Source organism: Aspergillus candidus (genome assembly GCF_002847045.1).
Source record: "Aspergillus candidus strain CBS 102.13 unplaced genomic scaffold BDW47scaffold_18, whole genome shotgun sequence".
Classification (NCBI taxonomy): Eukaryota; Fungi; Ascomycota; class Eurotiomycetes; order Eurotiales; family Aspergillaceae; genus Aspergillus; species Aspergillus candidus.
In genome coordinates this window covers 141,137-164,264 of record NW_020194023.1, presented here as the reverse complement: position 1 = coordinate 164,264, position 23,128 = coordinate 141,137, and the positions used below count along the sequence as shown (strand labels likewise).

At 49.3% G+C, this 23,128-nt stretch overlaps 8 protein-coding genes across 8 annotated transcripts; 4 read left to right on the top strand and 4 right to left on the bottom strand.

The window, feature by feature from the left end:
• The first annotated feature begins 363 nt into the window (after window positions 1-363).
• On the top strand, window positions 364-1,179 carry BDW47DRAFT_104609 (uncharacterized protein). The gene is made up of 3 exons (XM_024812366.1): window positions 364-585; window positions 669-754; window positions 823-1,179. The coding sequence occupies exons 1-3, from the start codon at window positions 535-537 to the stop codon at window positions 917-919; spliced, it is 234 nt and encodes a 77-aa protein (XP_024672651.1). The 5' UTR covers window positions 364-534; the 3' UTR covers window positions 920-1,179.
• A 341-nt stretch (window positions 1,180-1,520) lies between these two features.
• Window positions 1,521-2,485, bottom strand: BDW47DRAFT_104608 (uncharacterized protein). Its single transcript, XM_024812365.1, has 2 exons — window positions 2,035-2,485; window positions 1,521-1,968 (listed from the first exon to the last, which is right to left on the bottom strand). Exons 1-2 carry the CDS (start codon window positions 2,226-2,228, stop codon window positions 1,707-1,709), a joined length of 456 nt encoding a protein of 151 aa, XP_024672650.1. The 5' UTR covers window positions 2,229-2,485; the 3' UTR covers window positions 1,521-1,706.
• A 3,998-nt stretch (window positions 2,486-6,483) lies between these two features.
• Window positions 6,484-7,845, top strand: BDW47DRAFT_131254 (putative secretory lipase; the record flags this gene model as incomplete). The annotated part of the gene is made up of 1 exon (XM_024817273.1): window positions 6,484-7,845. The coding sequence occupies exon 1, from the start codon at window positions 6,496-6,498 to the stop codon at window positions 7,843-7,845; it is 1,350 nt and encodes a 449-aa protein (XP_024672649.1). The 5' UTR covers window positions 6,484-6,495.
• Window positions 7,846-10,782: 2,937 nt separating this feature from the next.
• BDW47DRAFT_104604 (uncharacterized protein) lies at window positions 10,783-12,567 on the top strand. The gene is made up of 6 exons (XM_024812364.1): window positions 10,783-11,110; window positions 11,169-11,219; window positions 11,276-11,320; window positions 11,407-11,655; window positions 11,742-11,964; window positions 12,031-12,567. The coding sequence occupies exons 1-6, from the start codon at window positions 10,982-10,984 to the stop codon at window positions 12,510-12,512; spliced, it is 1,179 nt and encodes a 392-aa protein (XP_024672648.1). The 5' UTR covers window positions 10,783-10,981; the 3' UTR covers window positions 12,513-12,567.
• A 478-nt stretch (window positions 12,568-13,045) lies between these two features.
• Window positions 13,046-13,845, bottom strand: BDW47DRAFT_104603 (uncharacterized protein). The gene is made up of 2 exons (XM_024812363.1): window positions 13,553-13,845; window positions 13,046-13,473 (listed from the first exon to the last, which is right to left on the bottom strand). The coding sequence occupies exons 1-2, from the start codon at window positions 13,701-13,703 to the stop codon at window positions 13,178-13,180; spliced, it is 447 nt and encodes a 148-aa protein (XP_024672647.1). The 5' UTR covers window positions 13,704-13,845; the 3' UTR covers window positions 13,046-13,177.
• A 456-nt stretch (window positions 13,846-14,301) lies between these two features.
• On the top strand, window positions 14,302-15,786 carry BDW47DRAFT_104601 (uncharacterized protein). The gene is made up of 2 exons (XM_024812362.1): window positions 14,302-15,356; window positions 15,417-15,786. The coding sequence occupies exons 1-2, from the start codon at window positions 14,776-14,778 to the stop codon at window positions 15,664-15,666; spliced, it is 831 nt and encodes a 276-aa protein (XP_024672646.1). The 5' UTR covers window positions 14,302-14,775; the 3' UTR covers window positions 15,667-15,786.
• Window positions 15,787-16,497: 711 nt separating this feature from the next.
• On the bottom strand, window positions 16,498-18,480 carry BDW47DRAFT_104598 (phosphoesterase superfamily protein). The gene is made up of 2 exons (XM_024812361.1): window positions 17,592-18,480; window positions 16,498-17,508 (listed from the first exon to the last, which is right to left on the bottom strand). Exons 1-2 carry the CDS (start codon window positions 18,156-18,158, stop codon window positions 16,708-16,710), a joined length of 1,368 nt encoding a protein of 455 aa, XP_024672645.1. The 5' UTR covers window positions 18,159-18,480; the 3' UTR covers window positions 16,498-16,707.
• A 2,073-nt stretch (window positions 18,481-20,553) lies between these two features.
• BDW47DRAFT_104597 (putative CTP synthase) lies at window positions 20,554-22,978 on the bottom strand. The gene is made up of 6 exons (XM_024812360.1): window positions 22,741-22,978; window positions 22,649-22,681; window positions 22,495-22,597; window positions 22,381-22,446; window positions 22,274-22,331; window positions 20,554-22,221 (listed from the first exon to the last, which is right to left on the bottom strand). The coding sequence occupies exons 1-6, from the start codon at window positions 22,763-22,765 to the stop codon at window positions 20,758-20,760; spliced, it is 1,749 nt and encodes a 582-aa protein (XP_024672644.1). The 5' UTR covers window positions 22,766-22,978; the 3' UTR covers window positions 20,554-20,757.
• Window positions 22,979-23,128: the final 150 nt, after the last annotated feature.

The window sequence follows — 23,128 nt, the reverse complement described above, 5'->3', positions numbered from 1 at the left end:
GAAATAGCGGAAAGGATTCGCGCATCACTTGTTCAACATGTTTGTGTTATTTGTATAGTATTATTTTGGATCGTGTTTCAAGATCAAGCGGCCTGTTCACTAGACAAACAACTAGACATATTAAATTAGATACAGAATCAACTACGGAGTAGTATCTATCGAGCTCGATAAGGGATTGCACATTGCAGCCGCAAACCTTGGGCAGTCACATGCCACCATTGCCATCATCTCTAGGTAAGCCAATTTGACAGGATCTGCTTAGCCAAAGAATCCAGTAATCGTCCAGTGCTATTCGACACATGCACACACTCGTCTCTGGGGAATTAACAGGTCACAAAAACGGAATAGCACTTGAACCACGTACCCCCCATCAGCGAATTAAGCCAATCCTTTCTCCCATCTACCCCACCTGACCCAACATATATTGTCCCTCAGCTCGCCATCTCCCCGCTCTTCCTCCCTCATACCATCCAGCTTGGATATATCCATCTATTTGATCCTTCGATCATCACCGCAATACCCAAAACAATCACCATGCCCAACAAAAACGGCTATAGCTACACCGGATCTGGCACCAACAGCCAGGTGAGTCTCACCCTCTTCCTCCGCGCGGTCCCAAGATAATCCCAAGCCATATGCCAGCCATAATACGAACTGATGCCGACCAGGGCAACCACTATTGCTCGCGCGACTACGGCTCGGGATCCGACTCCAACGGCGCAGGTCGCGGTGACGCATACCACTACTCGAACAGGTATGCCGTATCCCGTTGTTGGAGTTTACTGCCTGTTTTAGTCTAGTAAAGCTGACGCGTGTTTCCAGCAACGGCTCTTACTACTACTCCAACTCCAATGGCAGCACTTACTACAATGACGGAAACGGCGGTTCTACCTATACTGCTCCTAGTGGGAAGAAATAAATGGCTATCGTCACTCGCGCCCGAGCCTGGATTTCATGATACTTAGCTGTATGGTGCGAGAGAAAAGAAATGACACGCCGCGACTTAGAGCAGGTCTAATACTGAATACTCGTTGAGATCAGTAGCTGGGATCATTTCTAGCACGGGAACCCTAGGTGTATTTTCTATGCAAAATAAAGCATATTAACAATCCCCAAACTAACTTGGGGCCTGATCTCTTGAAAAAGATGCAATACAAATGGCATTCTAGTTTGGTTTGATTGTGGTAGTTATAGTAGACCGTGTTTGGGTCCTTCGGATCATACACCCTATTAATGCAATTATGGCATGCCACCATCTGCCCTACGCCACTACCCCTGTGGAATCCGTGGCTTATAAGGTCCCTAGTTCAGCGACGTGGGTTATTTTAGCGTGCCTCGGCGCGTTTGCACTCGGCCATTTAATGGCTTTGAACTGATCATTTCATTATATGTTCCATTTGCCTTGTTTTCAAAAGGAGAATCGAGTTCAAAAGAGTCCTACATACATACAATGAGGTAATGAAAGCACGGATTAACAGTTGGATTAACCTTTCTATAGCCAGCCACGGAGACCGCCACTTATTAGGTACATGCGAGCAACAAGAAACAAACAAATATCAAACAAATCAAAGCCAATGGCAACGAAAACAAACTATCTTAACGGTCTTCTGGTAAGCAGATAATGAGAGGCATCAACACATCGCTGACATTGAGGAGTAAGCGCAGTTCCAGATTCAGGAACTGGCAGGCCGAAAGCAAGCAATCGCTTATTCCAGGTTCACGGGGATCTTGAGGTAGCCAGTGAGGTTGCACTCGGTGAACTTGCCACCGGGGTTGCTGTCGTCAACGCAATGCCACTCGGCACCCTCGTTGATCTCAATCTGGCCGTAGAAGGCGCCGTCGCCGACCTTCCTGGCGCCGAGGGTGAGGTCGCGGGGGTTCTTGACGCCGCCGCCGGGGAAGCCGAACTCGTAGAGGGCGTCGGCACACGGCTTGTTGACCTGCTCGTTGTAGGGGTGGTCCTCCATACTGTAGAACTCTGGTTAGTGATGCTGAACGGATGCATGCGATGGTGGTTGGTAGGGGGAAACATACAGCTGGACCTCGCACTTGAAGCCGGATGTGCCCTTGTTCAAATCGATCAGGTCGAAATCGACCATCACCTTGTGGACACCCTTGTTGTGGCGGATGTGCAGGTTATTCAGCTGCAAGGGCATCAGCGCCTTGGGGGCGGCCAGGACGGTGGTGCTGGTGGCAGCAAGAAGAGCGGCGGTGGTGGAGAACTTCATTTTGATGATAGTGGGTTGTCTTTAGATCGATTGAAAGAACTTGAACTGGGTTGATTGGTTGCTGAAATGCTTTGCTGGAATGGATGCTTGCTTGGTTTGCTTGATGAAAATCTATTCTACCTGGTGATTCTCACGATGCTTTATACCTTTGTCCGGTGCACAGCACGGACATTGTACTGATCGCCCAAAACGGCAAAAACGAAGCATTCAAACTTCACTATCCGCTTTCTCATGTCCTAACTGGCTTTGTTCGAGCTCTCTTTGGAAGTTACTCATGACCTGTACAGGCGCCCCAGCAATAATGGATATATTTAGGTGTGGCTGACGACGGGACGCCTTAGGCCGGCCTGTCCGTGGGAGCAGGATCGCCCCTTACATCCAATCGGCACGAGCCACATCCTAGACATATACGAGAATTGTGTACGCCACAGAGCCTATAATAGCATGTTCTGTGTGACAGATGAACTATTTGTTTATTTGTAAAAATTTAAGTTCTTTTAGCTTTCCCAGCCCTAGGGTCAGCAGGGTGCCTGGGGCTTAGCTTTGGCGTCCGAACCTGCAGTCTAAATTGGGTGGGAAGTCTTGGGTTTGCGCAGCACCATACGACAATGACTGTAGGAGTGGAATATGCTGCCTCTTTTAGAATGAGACAGGTTTCAGTGTGTGGTCATCCTGTTCGGTGTCTCTCAGAATTCACTGGTCGAGTCTATCGGCTGTGATATGGACATTCCCCGTGCAGTCCGGAGTATCTCGTAACTGTTTGAGTGGATGTTGAACAGACTTCTATTGTAGAATGATCTTCATGACTACTCCGTAGATAGGTCCATCATAAAATTCTCCGCAGGCCTTTCAGCACACCGTTACGTTACATTGGGCTGGTATATTTAGACTCGCACCGGCTATTCAGGGTCTAGTGTGATCGACACGTCCAGCTGTCTTCACTTTTCCTTCTCAGTACGCCTTAAACCGAACAGGTTCGATCGCTTGCGGGATCATGGAGCAGTCTAGACAACTGACTGAGCCGACGGACGGTGTTTAATGACGCCATAACTCGGGGTGTCAACGATTTGTATGGAAAATGTCGTCGTTAGGCGTTCCATCCGAGGGTTCAGTGTTGTTCGCACGCGGGAGGCCTCGAGGAGAGTTTTCATCCATGCGCCCAACTCGCGCGTCTGATCTGGGACAGGTTTTTGCATATACTCCATGACTGTTACGGCAATTTGTTGTCATCCAGGGGTAGAACTAGTATTGATTGACTGCGAATCCAATACCTAATTTCCCATCCATAGGATTAGACGGATTATATATATCCGCAGTGTATGATCCAAAGAAAGGATTCTTCTCGATTGAAGGTCGCGATAACACATTTGATTGAGTATGCCACACCATCTCAAGGGGCAACAAAAATAGCGACATTTGATGGCCTCAAAATGGTGAACACGGACACAGTAGAGATAGGATGGATGTTTTAATGTTCAAGCAGAACCAGCTGATTCTCAATGAACCCCATAATTGCTCCGGGTCTTCCATTGCCAACATAAGTCACTGGGGGCATCTCATATGAGGCCAATGATTGTAGTACATTCCGGCTCAGTAACCTAGTAGTTGGTAACCTTTAATTTGGCTCGCTTTCTGTCGTAGGTTTTTCTGCTTATCAACCATGCCAGGGCACGGCTTGTAGTCTAACAGGCAAGAAAATTATACCTCGTCCGCCTATCTGGGTCAACAACTAGATTCTCAAATCGTGTATCCCGCAGATCACGCAATTTCAGAGATATTAGCCAGGAATCCGAACAAGAAGTGGGCGTACTGCCAAGGTAGAATCAAGTGACACTGGGGATAACCTCGTTCTCGATGGCTAGAAGGAGCCAAGATAGTGACTCGTATATCCATTGCTGAAAGCCTAAAAAGAATACTAGAAATACGTATGGTCGGGGCTTAATTATGCCGTTGCGAGACAAATCTGAGGCATACACGACGAGATTTATCAGGTTGTCCTTTACTTCGACCTGGTAAGAAGGTACCGGCAGTATATTTTTGACGGTATTCCTGCACTGGGTGTATTCCACCTCTAGCATCTGAGGTAGAATGCAAGAAACTATTTCCAAAATCAAAACCAATGGTGGTGGACGCAGTCAGACAAAGCACCGCTTGGAAATGTGACCTGTCACCTGATTACAATGTTAAGTTCGACCAGTTCTATTATGTTCCCCGCTCGACTTCAACGACCTTCCCTCAACATCTCCATCTCCCCATGTCACTATTTTCATCTATTTGGCTATTTTCAACCACGTAAACCATCATACGTGGTTATATTCCCTTATAGCCTACTTCTCGACCAATTACTTCGTCGAACGGTAATTCCTGACCGTCCATAAATACTTGGCCTTCATCAATTCTCGGTGATCTTGACACCGAGCATCCTCGGCAAACGCTCGTACCAAGACGGAAGCTGGCGGGACGTTAAGGTCACGTGTATCAAATGGGGAAACTGACGATGGAAATTGTGCCATTCGGTAATTCAGAATTGATACATCGTGTGTAATATTGAAAACGGCCCCTCGAGAATGTCACCTCCGAGGTCGCCTGCTTCGGAACATATTCCCTATGGAGCGGTACGTGCCTTAGTTGCCGGTGACTGGCGGCCTTACCCAATAAAACCGCCAAACTAGCTTTCTCACCGACGTTGGCACGTTAATTGTTTGCTGTCTGGTCGTGCGCAGACTAAGCTGAGAGAAATATATTTAGCTTGGTGGTCATTTGATAGTCCACGGTGACTGTACGGAAGCTTGGGATTTTGGGCTCTCCCAACCAGAGACATCTTATATGTGAATCAAGTCAGCATACACGGATCAGAAAGCAAATACTATGTATTAGGAGGGATTCCTGTCATGTTTACACATGTACTCGAGACGCTGGCTCTTTGATTGGCAGGACGAAGAAACTTTTGCCATACAGCGGTGGGGTTCTCCAAGACTAAAAGTCTAGAAGACTAGGTACAATACCTGTGATGCCTGTACATTGTCACCGTTCAAATTGTCAGCACTTTGCTTTGGTCTACATTCTCAGCCCAGCCCGTGATCATGGTCTGTCAAGGTCTCGTGAACTTTGAGGTTTGATTTGCATGTGCATCTTCCTGGCAGAAAACATCCATTTTTTGAGTTTTCCACCCCTGTCTTAGTATGGGCTGAAGGGTTGAGTTTAGATCTGGCCAAGTTAGGTTTGGCGTTGCTATCGGCTGACATGAGACCCTTGTACGCTGCGTGGAGACAGGCTCGAAAATATTGAGTCAAGCAGATTGTGATTGGCATTTGCCTAGAGACTAACCTTCCATGTGCTAGTGAGGCATGACCTTTCATCCGCATTTTCGCCAATTGCGGTATGAATCACAAACAACATGGAGATGTGAACAGAATGCAGAGAAAAGCAAACTCCGGGTTATGATTTTGCGGAATTTTATACATTATGAGACACATGAGCACATAAAATGGCAAAGTATTGTGCTTGAACGGCAATATCGTTTGGTGATATTGACTGCAGGCATTCCCCGCTTTTATGGGGGATGTCCACTAAGCGATAATCGCGAGGGGAAATCAACTAACTAATCCACTCCCGTCTGCCCAATCTTAGGCTATTCAGCAGGGATCCATCACGCGTTGGTATTCAATTTCAATCCTATGGCGAATACGCATGGATACGACGATTTTCAACGACGATCTTGGAGAAAAAAGCCACACAGGCTTCACTTTTGTATACATGCATCCTAGTTCACTACTGGCTGCACATGCGACACTCCGGGGTAGTGCCGTGTGAACCTGCACCATCACCCAAACCAACCCTTCGGCTTGGCATTCCTCCGGCGAATACGCATCAATACGACGATTTTTAGCAATGATCTTGAAGAAAAAAGCCACACGGGCTTCCCCTTCCTATACATGGATCCTAGTTCGCTACTGGCTGCACATGCGGCACTCCGGGGTAGTGCCGTGTGGGCCTGCACCATCACCCAAGCTTGCGCCTCGGCTTGGAGATCCTGACTATTCTTCTTTCGGGGCAGCACTGCGAAGCTTCCATCAAACCTCCAATCTTATCAAGATCGTCAGGGACCCATGTGAGCGCTCCGTCGCGTCCATGTTCACCAATCGGAGAAATCCATGTTCCCCCATCATTCCGGGTGCGGGGGGTTCTCCATCTTAAAAGGGCGCAGGCTCCCAGTATTTTCGCTTCCATTGCAGGGCATCCTCTAGAAGGTCAGATCTCAACCATCATGGTGAGCTTCAAAGTGGTCCTACTGCAGGTACTTGCTTATCTGCTGCCTCTGGCAGCAGGATTTCCAGCTCCCAGAGCTGATGGACCACTCAAGCCGGTTGACGATCCCTTCTACGAGCCGCCTGCTGGGTTTGAGTCGGAAGCCCCAGGGACGATCCTCCGCCATCGCAAAACCCCGTTTCCTGTCGCCGCCTTCGGCTTTGCCAAAGTCAATCTGGAGAGTTCCCACCAAGTACTCTACCGCACCACCGACGCGTTTGGGAAGGCAGTCGCGACCGTCTCGACCATCCTCATCCCCCACAACGCGGACACCTCCAAGCTGCTCTCCTACCAGGTCGCACAGGATGCAGCAGACCCGAACTGCTCTCCATCGTTCGCCTTCCAGCAGGAGTCTGAGAATGGCAACGCGTTGGCCCTCATCATGCCGCAGCTGGAATTCATCTTTATCACAGCTGCGCTGAACAAGGGCTGGGTCGTCACCGCTCCCGACCATTTGGGTCCAGAGTCGGCCTTCCTCTCCAACATCCTCTCGGGACACGCAGTCCTTGACAATATCCGTGCGGTCCTGGCCTCGACGGAGTTCACCAACGTGACCTCCGATGCGACAGTCACAATGTGGGGCTATTCGGGCGGCAGCCTGGCTAGTGGCTTCGCCGCAGAACTGCAGCCGGAGTACGCGCCCGAGCTGAAGATTGCCGGCGCCGCCCTCGGCGGTACTGTCCCGGAGATCCTCCCGGTCGTTGACGCGACGAACAAGGGTCTGTTCACCGGCCTGCTCCCCGCCGGCATTCGTGGTCTCTCCAAGGTTTACCCGGAGATCGCAAAGCTCATCGACGAGAACCTCATCCCTGAGAAAAAGGAAGAGTTCAAAAAGACAGACAACCTCTGCCTGACAGGAAACCTTCTGGAGTATCTCGGCAAAGATGTGTACTCATACGTGACGAACAAAGATGTCTTCAGAGACCCCATCGCAACCAAGGTGCTCGATGAAAACGCCATGGGCCACAATATTCCGGAAATCCCGCTGTTCATCTACAAGTCCGCGGGCGACGAGGTCAGTCCCGTGAATGCCAGCGACGCCCTGGTGGACAAGTACTGCGACGGCGGCGCGCAACTCGAGTACAAGCGGGACAAGCTGTCCGAGCACGCCTTGTTGGAGATTGTGGGCGCCCCCGACGCGTTCTTCTGGTTGGAGGATCGGATGGACGGCGCTCCCGCTGAAAAGGGGTGCAAGCGATCCACGCATTTCACGACCTTGGCCGACCCGAGGACTATTGCTGCACTGGGCAGCGGACTAGTTCAGGTTTTGCTTTCCTTCCTGTCGTTGCCTATCGGGCCGCCTCTGTAGAAGGACTCCACCATCTGCCCTCCCGCGCGAGGTAGTAATTATTTGAAATTATCACGTGTGAAACGCGTTTACATGATGCTTAATGTGACACGGAGCGGAGCCCAGATGGGAAGGACATTCCCATCTCAAGAGGCTGTCTATAATCTGTAATATTCATAATGGAATACAGTTGTTTCTACGCACATGTTCTCGTAGCTTCCACTTTTCAATTGGTCTTTGGGGCTGATAATCCTTATTTATGTGGAAATGTCTGCAATCGATTGGCATTTCAACTCACCCCCAAAAATCTCTTAGTGGTGTTATCAATTATAGTACCTGAGATCTCATCATAGTGCTTAATAGAACCCTGTTTTGTTATTTGAATGATTGCAATTTAGATAACCAATCGAGTTCTATCATAGATCCCTACGCACGTGAGTTATAAGGCTAGGTATGCGCGCTTTGGATATGTAGGAAAACGCTAATAGAAACAGTCGATATGTAAGTGTATAACTTAAGGTAGGTGGTACCTAGATACCTTAGCCAGCCAGGAGGAGTCCTCCATGCGAAAGCGGAGTCCTCCATGCGGAGGGATACGTGCAGTAATGTAGTAGGGTAGAGTGGCAGAACTGCCCGCAGGCGGTGAGGTAGAACTAGGAGTGATGTCTAAATCGTTGCTATCTTTTTACTTGAGTATAGCTTGAAGATTACAAGATACTTCATTTTTATTATATTCATAAAGAATTATAGAATATATTAGCTGATTCTCTATGAGTCGATACATCTGAGATTCTTCAGACAAGTGTAGATTGTATGAATATCCCCTAGTTTATCTAGAATCCCAACAACTTATGTGAGAGCAAAGAGTAGTAGGTAGGTACTGTTATATACCATTATCTCATCAGATTTTAGAAGAAAAGACTTAGGTATATATAATAAGTGTGCCTACCTGTTTGCGGGTTGCTTTAGGTCTAGTCAAAACAGCCAGGACACTAATGGTTTCTCTGTAATCATGACAACAAGTTGCAAACTGCTCGCATGAATTTGCATGAATTCGCATGGATTCGCATGAAGAAGCAAAGTCAAATCTGTATAGACAGTCTGTAAACAACCTGACAGGCAGCCATGCTTGATGTGCATTTTCTCTTTACACAGAACCGCCCTATCCAGGTACTCTATGAAATTGTCTGTGTGAAAGAGCGGATATTATAGTTGGCTAAACGATCAGCTGGTCTGCGGTGTTTGCAGTCCTTTTTGCACTCATGAGTATCTTGTATTTTGATAATCTGCAAGCTTTCTGTGGTCCGGATGCTATCAAACTCATTCTTTCTAACATGTTTACGTCTCGTACTTCTACCGTCTGCAGGTACCCTGAACTAGTCTGGGCCTGTATATATATGTAGAAGCGAGGAGACCCCTATGTAGGGAATTTGTCAAAAATCTATATAGTACATCTTTGATAAGTAGAGTCTATTTAATTGTAAAATAAAGACAGTAAATGTTAGGATTCCTCTCGTTTGAGGGAGTTCTGTAGAATAATTGGCAGGCTATTTCATCCATGTTGTCAGGTCGCCGACGGGTTCACGGGTTGTTTGGTTTATGCTTATTTGGCACACACTAACCTTGTGGCCTTGGATAATCTTGTAAGAAACATGCTCTTTGCCTGATATGTGCACGCTAGTATACAGTGCGTCTCGGGTGTTTGCTTACTAGTAATGGTGGTCTTTTGGCCTAGTGATGTTATACTCAAGAGTCCGGGTATAACAGCTCTGCTAACAGTGGGAGCGACCGTAGCAGTATTATTTATGCGCTGGTCTTATTGTCATACTATCTCTATGTACGTAAGGATTGCTAAGGATTGATAAGTTTCTTGATATGATATTAAAGCCGGGCTTAAGTTCTTATAAGGGTAGAAAAGAGATAGGATTAGTCCAGAGTATCAGGCATCCACTGGTTCATATCACGGCTTGAAACAAAATAAGATGATAGATCCAATTGATAGCCAGCTAGAGCGCAATCTTGATGTACATGGTTGCCGCTAGGTCAAAAGTCCAAATTAAACTCTGTTGAGCTAGCAGCTCAGCCTTAGACACCCTTCTGGACACCCAAACACGATGTCTCGCTACGCGCCGGGGGCCCGCAGATCTGTTAGGCAGCACCTGACAGAAATGCTGATACTCAGCACCCTGGTGTAGCCAGCTGAAAGTCTTCGACAGAGGTATCCCATAGATGAAAATATAAATCGATCTCACTCTAGAGACTACAATGTTATAATCTATGGGGTCATTACCACCTTCCTGTTAAATGGGATTTAAATTTAAAACCTTTTCTCGTGACCAAATCCAGTACAAACGGTCGCCAACTGGCTAATTCCCTGAAGCTGAAACTCAAGACTCTAGCTAGGTGAGGGCCTGAGCCCCGGATTGCGAAGCAAGTCTTTCCCGATACTGCCTGATGCGTATCGAATGGTAGAGATATTTTGCCGAAAAGGGCTAGTCTCCGGGGATCTCTTTGGTCGTTTGTCTCCCACACCATTCCATTATGAAATTCGAGACCTCGTTGATGCTCATACTAACAGGGATGGGATTCCTGTCTTATTGATCTATCAAGTTGCTCGTGGTCGCTGTTTCATTGGCGACAGTGATGGCTTCTCAGGGTCTCAGGTTCCTGGCAGGAGAGAGAGTGAGTTAGTAGACATCAAACATCTATACAGTCAATTTTCAAGTTCTCGCTTTAGTTATGCTGCAAAATGATTCACTTGTATCCCAAATATCCATTTTTCCAGCTTGACAGTAGAAGGCTGGATTGTCGCTTCTCATAGGTTTCAGAGGATACCGCCATTTGTCTAGTCTAGGGTCCTGCGCCGCAATGCCAGGGGTCTCCCACCCATCACGAGTTCTCCGTTCAAGAGGCAGTAGTGTCATTGACTCTGTTGACTGCTGGCTATTCCTTCCCCAACAGCACTCTACAAGGCTATAGGCCCCCTTTTTATTTTAGTAATTCCCAGGGAAATTCAAGAGGGGAAACAAAGCAAAAAGCCAAAACTCTAACAACAAGGAGAGTGTGTTGCCTATTGTTCACCACTCGTTTGTCTATAAAATTCCCTGCTGTGCTCCTCTTCCCATGTGCATTTTTCTTATTCTTCTCCTTCGCCCCAATGGTTTCTCAGGTAAAGATACAACGAAGGCGGAACAGCAAAGGCGGCCGCTGGACTCCTGAGTTACTGAAGAAACTCTATGATCTCCGGAATACATACAGTCATCTCAGTTGGAAAGAATTCCATCGGGTAATTATCCCCTGAAGTGGAATTCAGACCACCCAACTAACTAGTTGTCTCATACTAGAAGAATTTTTTCCCCGGCCGCAGCAACTGGGCTCTCCAGAAGGCATTTTCAGTGCGTTACTGTCTTCCAGAAGCATCTCTATAAGATATATACTGATTCACTGGCAGACATACAAAAAAGATTTGAGAGTTGAACGAAGAGCCAAGAGAATGGTATGACATCTTCGTGGAAAGTCACATAGTTGGCTTTCACACCGTCGTTTGTATGTATACACTTGCTAATCTTATTTTCGATTTAGCACCCCGCTGCTGCCACTCCCATGCCCGGCATGTACCCTCCGGAAACCCGAGTTCTGAAACGTCCTTCACAGGCGGAGAAAGATCCTAGGTTGCGCAATCGGAAGCAGGCAAAGCTCGATACGTCGCCCAAGTATAGAAGGATCAGGCCACCGGGTTCCAAAGCAGGTGTACAGGGGTCTATTACAGACCCCGCTGACGATACAGACCATGATGGCGGTGATATTCAGGCCAGCGGACGTACAGAAAAAGTAAGTACCGGTTTTTGAGAAAAGGGGAAGGAAGGTACCTGGAGACAAAATATGCTCGGTCACTATCTAACAAGTCTTGTTCTAAGTTCCCCAAGTCGACACCGCCGACAAAAACCAATAAAGAGCGTGCTGGTCCATGTAACATCTCGGATGCACCCAGGGCTGCTCCGAATACCTCAGAACTACTTGAACCTGGCCCAGAACAACAACCTTCTACTTTATCGCAGCTGCCTCACGATGTGACCGCCTTACATGATGCCAGCAAAGAGCCAGGAGCCAGTGCCCCGACTTCTCCAGCTTCAGTCCAGAGTAAGAGATCTACCCCCCAGGCACAACAGCCTAGCCAAGAAGAGACCATACCCACACAATCTCTAGATATGGACCTCGAGACGTTGCTCAAGACAGTCACATCTCTGGTGAGAAGGACTCAAAAGGCGGAGACCGAGCGCCAAGGCCTTGAGGCCGTAAATGGCACGCTTCAGACCATGTATAACTCAATTCAGACCAAGTACAACACGCTTCAAAAGGTCTCTCGTGAGTCACAGGAGTTGCATAACCGCGTGACCTGCTGTCAAGATGTCAAGATCGAAGAACTCAAAAGAGAAAAACGACAGCTCTGCGATGAGGTAGCCCAACTCCGTGATGAATCCTGCAGAGATTGTCTCAAGATGCGCGATACATTAATCACAAAAGAGGAAGAGCTGACCAAAAAGAACGAGGAGGTGGCCAGAATGAACGAGGAGGTGGCCAGAAAGAACGAGGAGGTGGCTGAAAAGAACGAAGAGTTGTTGACCCAAAAGGGCGAATGGAACTCCACGGTGGAAACTGTGGCTAGCATCCTAAAGCTCTCTACTTGAATGACTGCTTCATGACTGTTTTGTGTGTATCATGCATATATACCGAAATTAAAATGTTGATGTTTACAATCATTACTCCCGACTTATTAGTGTCAGAATTCAGACTGGGTTATATACTATACTTTCTACATGGATGAGATTCTGACAATATAGCTGACACGCATGTGGTGGATCTAACCGAACATATTACATTTGGATTTCCCATCATGAACATTGGACCACATGTTATGGTTCTCAAGCGTCTATGTCAGCGCTCCAACTTTGATTTATAGTTGGCATAGCACCAAACCATGCTAGTTGCTCGATCTCGGATAAGCCCCTTGTTATGCTGCTCCGAAAGCGATTGGTGACGCGACTGAGACTATTGAGTCATCAATTAGTTCCTATACTATATCATGGTTGATTTCAGTTTTGAATAGCAACTACTACTTCTGGCTCATATTCCAGACCTGATATGATATCATCGTCAATCTCAGTTTAGATAGCCAAGGACACTACGACGAAAGATCTTGTGAAATACGTGAGAGAAACCGTTCAACAAATGATAAATTCAATGAAATTGACTATAAAAGAAGTTGAAAAAGGTTGCAAGCAGAACCAAATACAAAAAAGTGTTGGGGGACTTTGCAAATACTGCCAGTCAGCTGCCCAGTTACAGTGAATCCTCACATCTCAGAAAAGAAATCGCAATACCCTCTCGCACAGCGAAAAACATAAGCACGACTTTTCTCCCTCTGAACACGAGAGGACATGTCACATTCACATGGAGGGTTTCCTTCTCGGATACCCTCCCAATCGTCAAACACCATATCACCACACTCTCGACACTCGTAGAACCATCTGTTTCTATTGCCATTATCGTTTTTCCTGGTCTGGCGGCGAGACATATTAGAATCGCAGCACGGCGGTGCGTGGAGGAAGAGACGAGGGATTTCTTCCGTCATTATCGGGGTATGTCCTGCTGCAAGAGTAGGAACAATCAATTAGCCTCACGTGATCCGGTATGGCATCGCTCCACGGGAGTATGGGATATTGCATACCAAAGAAAATGACTTTAGACTCTTGTATATCTATCTCCTGACGCTGACGTAGACCCAAGTGTTTATGATCTGGCGCTGGTTCTGGGGGAAAATTCAGCAGGCTACTGATTAGGGGAGGATAGAGGATATATTTATACCCCTGGCCATCCATCCTTTTCTGTGATGCGAAAAGAAGAGGAGGGTAACTGTTACATCTGGCAAGACGCAATTTGTGCCCCGGTCAGCCTGTCAGAGATGAGTATCCCCGTTTCAAGTGGGGTATATCAACTAGACCAGGTGTTTTGAGAGTGAATTACGCGTTCTGTAGCTGGCATACACCCCCTCTTAACCTCCTGTACGTCATGCTCAATTTATCAAAGATACTATTTGTGGACTGAGGAGGCTCGTGTAATGGGGGTAGCCAGCTGGACAACGAAAATGGATTGATATTGACTTGCAATCTAGAACCATCTACGAGGCTGCGAGACATATCATCCAGTAAGACAAGTTCAGTGTACTTGGTCGATCCCTTGGCGTGCATAGCTCAATTTCTTGGCCATAAGATTGGCTGATAATCACTGCAACCCTTAGCAAAGGCTCAATTTTCCTGTGGCTGGATTGGACAGGCCTTTCACGCGTTGTTCGAGCCCGGGCATCAAGGCACACGTGTAAGATCACGACTTCACGCGTAGGAGTAGCATCGTAAGGACGCGTCCCCAAGACATAAATACCCATCCATCCCGCCTGACTGCCGTGTTTTCCTTCTGCTATCAGAGCCCCCCTCTCGCTCTTGCCTCGTTATTCATCTATTTGACGTTTGCCTGACGGACTATCCTTCAGCTTTCCAATCCTACTATTCAAGATGTATTGCTCCTGGTCCACCAATTACGATGACAATGAGTTTACGAACTGGCAAAACGGCAGCCTACCCAACGATCAAGCAACATACACGTCTTCTCATTTTGGAGGATATGCTGGGCTTGAGTTGTAAGTAACACAACTCCCCCCTTCCCCGCTAACTATCTCGAACTTCTCACTAGGCGTTAGCGGCATAGGTCTATTGGAGACCAGGCGACACAAAGAAAGACCTCTCTTGATTGCCGCAATACAAGTGTCTAAAAATGGGGGCAGTTGAGAATCTAACTGTGAATGTCCTGCTCGGAAAAGGCGTCGATCAAAACACATAGTCGCCAAGGACAACGAGGCTTGCGCAAAAGACGGGGAGATAGCCATAAAGAGAGGCCATGGCCGATGCTCTGGACAGGAGAAAAATCGTCTTTTCCGGGCATCTATGTTTCTATCGCGCGCAGAATAGCCTTTGCAATACAACTGAAATTGCACAATCCCCACCTGTCCGCTTCGTTATTACCCGTAACGTTGGAGTTGAATATGCTTCTCCCCGCCAGGCAAAATGCCTGAAAACGCCCTGTGTCAGAGATGATTCAGTCTTCAGAGGGAGTGTTGGGGGGGGGCTGATGGTGGTGGTCAGTAGTAGCGGTGGCGAGTTGAGACGATATCGAGGGGGTTGCAGCCTGACCAACACAGTTGGTCCTGTTGTTTTGGGAGACACTAGGTCTACTTTGCACCAGCCTCTTGTCACCCCCATTACACCTCACGATGAGGGAGGCGCAAACCAAACCATTGATCCGGCCGGGCCGAATACCATTGACTTTGAGTCGTCTCCATGTTGCGATTATGAAAAGCCGATTGATTCGATCGTTGCCCGAGGGTTAAAATGGATCAAAAACGAGGAACTTCACCAGCAAAATGAGAATCACGTTTCCAACAGTGATGATGAGTTCCTGGCTTTCAAGGGCAGCATAAGGTCAGTAGTCAATCCAGTTATTACTGTCCATCGTGTGCTAACAGCATTCAACTGGGACAGTAAGCTAGGAACCAAGCATGACAGGTTGAAGTCTTCAAATGCTTCACCCCGTCCGCAGGAACTGCCGAAATTGCTGCCCAATCCAACAAAAGCCATGCCGACATCCGAACCCCCGCCAAAAAAGAAGTTTCTATGTGACTTAGACGGTTGCGACAAGACTTATCCCCGCAAAAATGGCCTGAACAAACACCAAAAAAACAAACACAACGCACCTCCGAAGAAAGCTGGCCGACCCAGGAAGACCCGGTGATGAAATTTGCTGTGAGCAATCATCACTCCTGACAACATTCCGACGGTGGGAAGGTAGATGGATATTGTGTGATGGACTCGGCGTCTTGTTATGTATCTTATTCTGTGCGTCGAGTATGCGCCACGATCAAGCAGCTCGTTTTTGCAAAGTCATACGTTTTCGGTCTTTTATACGAGTCTAGTTGTAGGGTATTTGTTTGAAATCCAGCTCACAAGGTATCCTGTAGTCTCTAGCACCCAATTAATTGTAGCTTGGGACCCGATGACTTCACAAAAGTTCATCGATTTACATCTGTACTTTCCAGGTTTCTTCAGTCTACCTTTCTGGGTAGACCCCAAGAGGGCGAACCTGGTCCAACTTCTTGGTATTTTTCATTGGCTTTTTTTCCCCCGGGGGCATTTATGAGACCAGAAAATCTCGATTTTAAGATTCAGCAACGAGGGGCGCAGGGAGTCCGGGAGATCGTCCAAGATCGTCCACAGCTTCTTTTACGCTCGTATCAGACCACTTTCTATGAAGACATGCTGGACTACACTTCTTGCAGCAAGTCTGTTTCGCACCTATGCAAATGCTTGGCCAAAGGAAAATATCCACTGCCCTTTATCCGGCAGCCTGTGACCTATTATAATACATGGCAGAGAACACATGAAGCAGGCAAGTGATAGCCATGTTCCCGCCCAACAAACAACAAACAACAGATCGGCATTAAAAAGCATCAAGGTAGAAAGACGAACCGTGAAGACGGTCTACCCCGCGATCCTGCGATCATGTTCCTATGATCAGTTGGCGCTTGCTCGAACCATCTATCAATGGGGTAATAGTAACAAAGCCAGTAACCCCTCTTTTCAGACCCCGCCTACATGCGGTACCACCAACGGCGTTCCATCCGACTAGGGCACGGCTCACACTTTGATAGGTGGGTGAATTGCTGGATGCAGTGATATCATTATCATTTATATATATATTGCTAGCTCCGGCCTTTCTCCGCACATATAATCTAATTTCCTGGTCCCATGATTGAAGACTAAAAAAAAGAGGGCATCAATGCCCCCCAAACGGAACCACGCCAGGCATAGCACTCGGGGTATCACGCATCGACCCACGAATCAAGTGATCAAAAGACGGGGCGTGCTCCACGCGCGGAGTAAACGGCTCAAAGTCCCATAGGTAGCCGAGTGTGCGCAGAATCGACGAAGCAGAGTAGGACGCAGTGTCGCCGGCGCTAGTCTTACCCTTCTGCTCGACGAAGCCTTCCCCGACCCACGGCGAGATGAGGAAGGTGGGGACGCGGCCGCCTAGCCGATTGAACTCGAAGGTGTACTCGGAGTCGTCGGCGGCTTTCTCGGTGTAAGTTTCGTCGTCGGGGCGGACGGCCAGCGGGGGCGGGACGTGGTCGTGGAAGCCGCCTGTTTCGTCGAAGGTGACGATGAAGAGGGTCGAGTTCCACTGGGGGCTGGCGCGGAGGGCGTCGTAGACGTCTTTGAGGAGCGTCTCGCCGTCGGAGATTAGGCCCGTCGGGTGCATGGAGTTGGTGCCCTTGCCGCAGCAGGAGGGGTTGAGGTAGGTGAAGTCTGGGAGCTCGCCCTTTTCGGCGGCTTTGTAGAATTTGGAGAATGGTTTGGCCTTGAGCGCGTTGAAGCTTGTCCAGGTCCAGTCGAAGAATTGCGCGTCGGCGAGGACGGCCCATGTGTAGTAGTTCGCCCAGGTGCGATCTGACTCTGACAGCTGCTGGAAGATCGAGCGGTGTTTGATACCGTGTATGATTGTGCTCATTGACGCATCGTTTTTCCCGTGTCCGGCTGAGGTGCCTGAGAGCAGGGAGATGCGGTTGGGGTTGGTCGGCTATGGTATGGTTAGACTGGGAGTCACTGTACACGGTGGTGGTCTCTGGATTCGTGAAGTATGTCGCAGAGTTGGGCACTTACCCCTGGAATATCCGAGTGCCAGTGGTTGAACACCACGAAATTCTGCGTCATGGAAGTGAGGACAGGAACCTGCGCCTCGGTATAGTAGTTCATAACCTGCTTCGCCAGGTGGGTCTCATTGTCCGAAGGATACGAGCGAAGCTGCTCCTGCAGGAATCCCTTCTGTGTGGGGGTTAGCGTGCCGTCGGCAATTGCCTTGTTATCCGGAGCAAAGTCGCCGTAGAACTGGACGTTATTGCCGGTGATAGAATGATCGGGGTCGTTCAGGATCGAATCGTACGAGCTTGCCTCGCTGCACGCCTCCCCGTCAGACTTATCGGCGGTATTGACGGGGTTGCAGAAAGGTCCATTGTTGATGGGGTTCTCCAGGCCCTTGATAGTCTGTCCGCCCAGCACGTTGTCGACGGATCGGTTTTCCATGACCAGCAGAACGACATTCTTAATCTTGTCTTTCATGTTTGCGATCGACTCGGAGGATCCAGCTTTGTGGGCCGACGCTGGGGCAGCCGACACAGCTGGTGCGGCCACCGCAGCGGCGAAACAACCCAAGAGATAGCGAGCATGCATTGTGACAAGTGACTAGGCCGGGGCAAAACGACTGACCAGACAAACCGAGACATCTTTCCAGACGGGCAGCCATATACCCAGTTTATAACCATTTCCCGCCGTCCACGCCCATTATCCACGCGTGTCCCACGTGCAGGCACCGTCGCCGCCACAGTCACATCGGGGGTTCCACGCTGTATGCTAGAGACCCCTCACATACAGATGGAGGCGCTCCCCCCTCTCTTGGTCATGTATCCGCCTCGCGCCATTGGGTCATACGACGCTTGCAGTCGCTTAGCGGTGGACCTGAGTGCAAACAAAACCCAAGGGTGGACACCGTCCGGGTGGGATTTTGGTGGAATTCGGGTCCAGGTATGCACGGTACGGTTGGATTGGAGACCGTCTTCCACAGAAGATGATGCTGCTGGGCACGGGACATGTCACTTGCGATTTATTCGCCGGCTGTGGGTCCCCACTTGGTAGTTCATGGGGCTTGGGCCGTAGAGGGGAAGGATCGGCAAGGCTGATGGAATTCGAGGGAACCTGATTTGATTCGGTTGATTCAGACTGTCGACGGTGAGGTTGTGTTTTTTACTCTTTAGGAATGGTTGGTTGGGTGGGTGTAATCCGATGATTGACCGGCTGCTACGCCAGTGGGTGACTTTGGTCCGCTACTTTGTGTTAGGAGGGCTAGGCTTTGCCGGGGCTGTTCCTGTTGATATACGTCAGAGGAACTTGCAGATCATGATAAAAGTTTAGACTACCCAGTGGCGCGCGATATCAGATTTGATATGTCCAGTTTGCTCCATACGGTATCTGAGGGACGCGTACCTGCAGTCTGCAGAACTCGAAATACTCGAAAATACGGAATATATCAGTCGAACGATCACAACCCAGATCCCTTTCGATGAGATGGAAGAAGGCAGGGAGCATGGAGTAGGTGTGCGACCGAATGTTACCTAATTTTAGTAAAATCACTGCATTTCAGCCCAACTTAGACCATGTCGTTCTCAAGCACTCAATTTATTTATCTTCCCCTCATTCGGCTTTCCACAAAAAGACAGGATCCCATCCATGCGCACCGACCATCTCTTCATCAAGTATTCTAGAAGCGAAAGACCAGAGGTTTCGAAGTCTTCGAGAAGATCGACGATTAGCCTTTCGAGCTGATGGATCAAATTCTCGTTTGTTCCGAATCGCTCTACTCTTCTCTGCCGCCCTCACTGGGTGGGGCCCATGGGGGGCAAGCACGACATGCAGGACGAGTTGTCGTAGGGAGCGATAAGTGTTACGCCTCTCACCTCGAGCTCTCCTCGCGGGAGACGAACCCCAGAGCATCGGAAGCAACCTGTGCAGGAAAACAGTCAAAGCTAGGTAACCTGCCAAAGAATCAGGAGGCCCGCATTCAACGATTGTATCGTCGAGGATTATCTTCCGCATCATAGCTGTAGACTGCGGGCTGAGCTCGCGCATTTGTCGAGAAATAATCTCGGGATCCTCATATGAGATCAGGAGTACCCCTATATCGCTGCCCAAGAGTCAGATGGTAATGTGGCCGCTTCGCATGTAGCAGGTGCTGAATCTCTGACTGATGAACCAGTTGGCCTTATTGCAGGAAGCCCCGGAGGTCGCGAGAAGGTAGATGCCGTTCATACTCATCAGACGATATCTGGAATATTATGGGTTGTCCAGGTCTTGGTCCCAATCCATTCGTATGCAAACCATCAGTTGACTCTCCTTGGAACTTCTCACATCGTCAAAGCCAGCCTTGAGAAGTCAGTAGACACTGGAGTTTTGAACACTCAAAAGTGTACTGGGACTAACTCCCACTTCAATATTCACCTCCGCAGACAAATGCGTCGTCGCAAGGCGTTGTAGTGGTTTCCTGTAGTCAACGAGTACCTCAATTAATTAAATCGCCATGAAAACATCAACAATAGTTGTTTGTTAGCTTTCAACCATAGTGATAAATAGCCAATTACCAAGTGATACAAAGGCCGGAGTGATAGAAAAACGGATGGATCTTTACCATGCAAGGAAGACAAAGACTCTTGTGCCTGAGGCTGGGTTGAATTCAAGAGTTCATGCTTCCCCACAGATTGAGTGACCCCATGGTTATATGAAATGCCTGGTGGTTGTTGATCTCCACGGTGAAAGATTCCGGGTCTACGCCGTATTTTGTGCCCAACGTAACTTCTTTTTATTCAGTGCTATTCAGCTGGGTAGTATATACCTAGGAGGGAGTCCATACTTAACTGACCTCTCAACATGAATGGATTGATAGTCCCCAAGAATAGCTAGGTCAGGGCCAAATCCTAGACTTAACGGTTCCTGATTAAGCCTCTAAATCAAGCCGGTGCAGGTGCAGGCTAGGAGCGTAACGACAATGCAAGTATATATATTTATCAAGTGTATTTATTTATCGATGCTCTATATACGTACGACCTCCGCTCTATAAACCGTAAACGCCGTGATCCAAACAGTCAAGTCATAGTTAGTTACTTTTTATATGAACCGAACCACACCTCATGCCATCGTTCGAAGCATCAAACATTACCGAGTCTCCTCTCTCGGTTAAATAAGGCGCCCACTCTAAGAAAGAATAATTACCACCGCACGCTTAGATGATGATCTGGCTGACGCCGTTGGCGAGCTCGGCTTCCTTCGTCTGCGACATCTTGGCAACCTTCTCGAAGACGCCCGAGGCCGTGGCCACGAAGCCGAGGAAGGGCTTGCTGGGCGCGAGCACGCGAGACAGGTACTCGGGGTGGAACTGGACGCCCACGAACCAGGGGTGGTCCTGGAGCTCCACGATTTCCATGCGCTCGCCCTGGTCGTCTTTGCCGATGAAGTGCAGGCCAGCGTTTTGCAGGCGCTCGATGTACTCCGGGTTGACTTCGTAGCGGTGGCGGTGGCGCTCGTGGATAGACTGGCAGTCCTGGCCGTACAGGGAGCGGAGCTTCGACCACTCCGTCTTTTCTTGGAAGAGGGTCGGGCGGGAGCCCAGACGCATGGTGCCGCCCAGGTTGACCTGGTCGATCTCGGGCATGTACACGACGATGGGGTCGGAGGTGTTGTTGTCCAGCTCCACGGAGTTCGCGCCCTTGATGCCGCACACGTTGCGGGCGTATTCGATAACCGCGATCTGCATACCCAGGCAGATACCCAGGTACGGCTTGGACTTGGTACGCGCCCAGTGGGCAGCGTTGATCATGCCCTCGGTTCCGCGCGTGCCGAATCCACCGGGCACCAGGATACCGTCGGCCGAGGTAACGTCGTGCCAGGCCTTGTAGTGCTCCTGGGGGTTCGTCTCCCGCGAGGAGAGCTCGAGGTGAGAGGCGTCCACCCAGATGATGTTCAGCTTCTTGCGGCAGGCCATGGCGGCGTGCTCCAGCGACTTGATGACCGACAGGTACGAGTCGTGCAGCGAGACGTACTTGCCGACCAGGGCGATGTTAACCGATTCGAAAGTGTGGTCCTGAGCGGAGGTCAAGGTGTTCCACTGTTTCCAAGTGCTCTGGCCCTTGGACACCAACGCCGAGGAAAGGGTGACATTCTGGATCTTGAGGAGGTCGCTCACGACATGCAGGAAGCCCTGCTGCTCGAGGAGAAGAGGGACGTGGTAGGTCGAGCTAACGTTGTGAACGCCGATCACCTGCTCGGGCTCCACCTGGCAGAACATGGCGATCTTGTCGGTCGTCGCCTTGTCGAGCGGCCGCTCGCAGCGGCAGGCAATGAGATCCGGGCTCATACCAGCTGAGCGTGCATCCCGGATGGCCTGCTGCGTGGGCTTGGTCTTCAACTCGTCGTGGATGAGGGGAACTAGCGAGACGTGGATTTGGATGAAGTTGTCCTTGCCGGCACGGCGACGGAGCTGGCGCAGCGCCTCGACGAAGGGGGCGCTTTCAATATCACCCAAGGTACCGCCCAACTCGACCACGCACACATCGGGTTCCTCGTTGGTGTCGTCGGCGGGGATGCGCGCCACGCGCTCGATCCAGTCCTGGATAGCCTCCGTCAGGTGAGGGACGATCTGCACCGTACGGCCGAGGTAGTCGCCACGTCGTTCCTTCTCAATAACGTGCTGGGTTCGTCAGTACGAGATATCCTAATATCCAATCTTCCGCTGAACACACCTTGTAGACCTTGCCGGTTGTGATGTTGTTATCCTTGCCAAGGGTAATGCCAAGATATCTGAATCGTTAGCAAGGCCCACCACATCAGGGAAGCAACCCAAACCTACCTCTCGTAGTTTCCCAAGTCCAAGTCCACCTCACCCCCATCGTTCAAGACGAACACCTCTCCGTGTCTATTGAGTCAGCGTCGTATCGCATACACATCGGCATCAAGAACATACTCGGTAGGCGCCATTGTCCCAGCATCGATGTTCATGTAAGGATCGATCTTGATCGAAGTCACGCGAGCTCCGAGGGTCTTGAGCAACAACCCGGTGCTGGAGGCTATCTGCTATTAGACGGGGCCAGGATTCGTTTGTAAAATGCGAACCGTACCAATTACACCCTTGCCGATGCCACTGATGACACCTAAAATCCAAGTTAGCAACAGCTTCCCTCGTCAATAGGCTGCAGATTGGGGAACGTACCTCCGGAGACCACGACGTACTTCATGGTGGCGGTATTAAGAAGAAACCGGGTATCAAAAAAGAAAAAAGAATAGCGACTGGAGAAAAGAAAGACTATTATATGAGACCGGTTTGCAAGAGTGGTGAAAAAGCCTTGAACGTAGGGGTGCCTTTGCCGGCTTCTGCCGGGGGGAAAGAGAAGAAACGAAAGAAAAAATGAAGCCGAAGGGCAGATTTTCGTGTTGCGCGTGTGGTCCCGCTTCCCCCGCCGCTTTTTTTTTTTTTCTTTAATTCAGGATTGCCTGTCTGGGCTTAGTGCAGGTTCGCCGCCAGTCACGTGAGGCTGCCCTACAAATGGTCGGATAAAAGAGTCGATACTGGGCAGATCGATACCATGGTTTCATATATT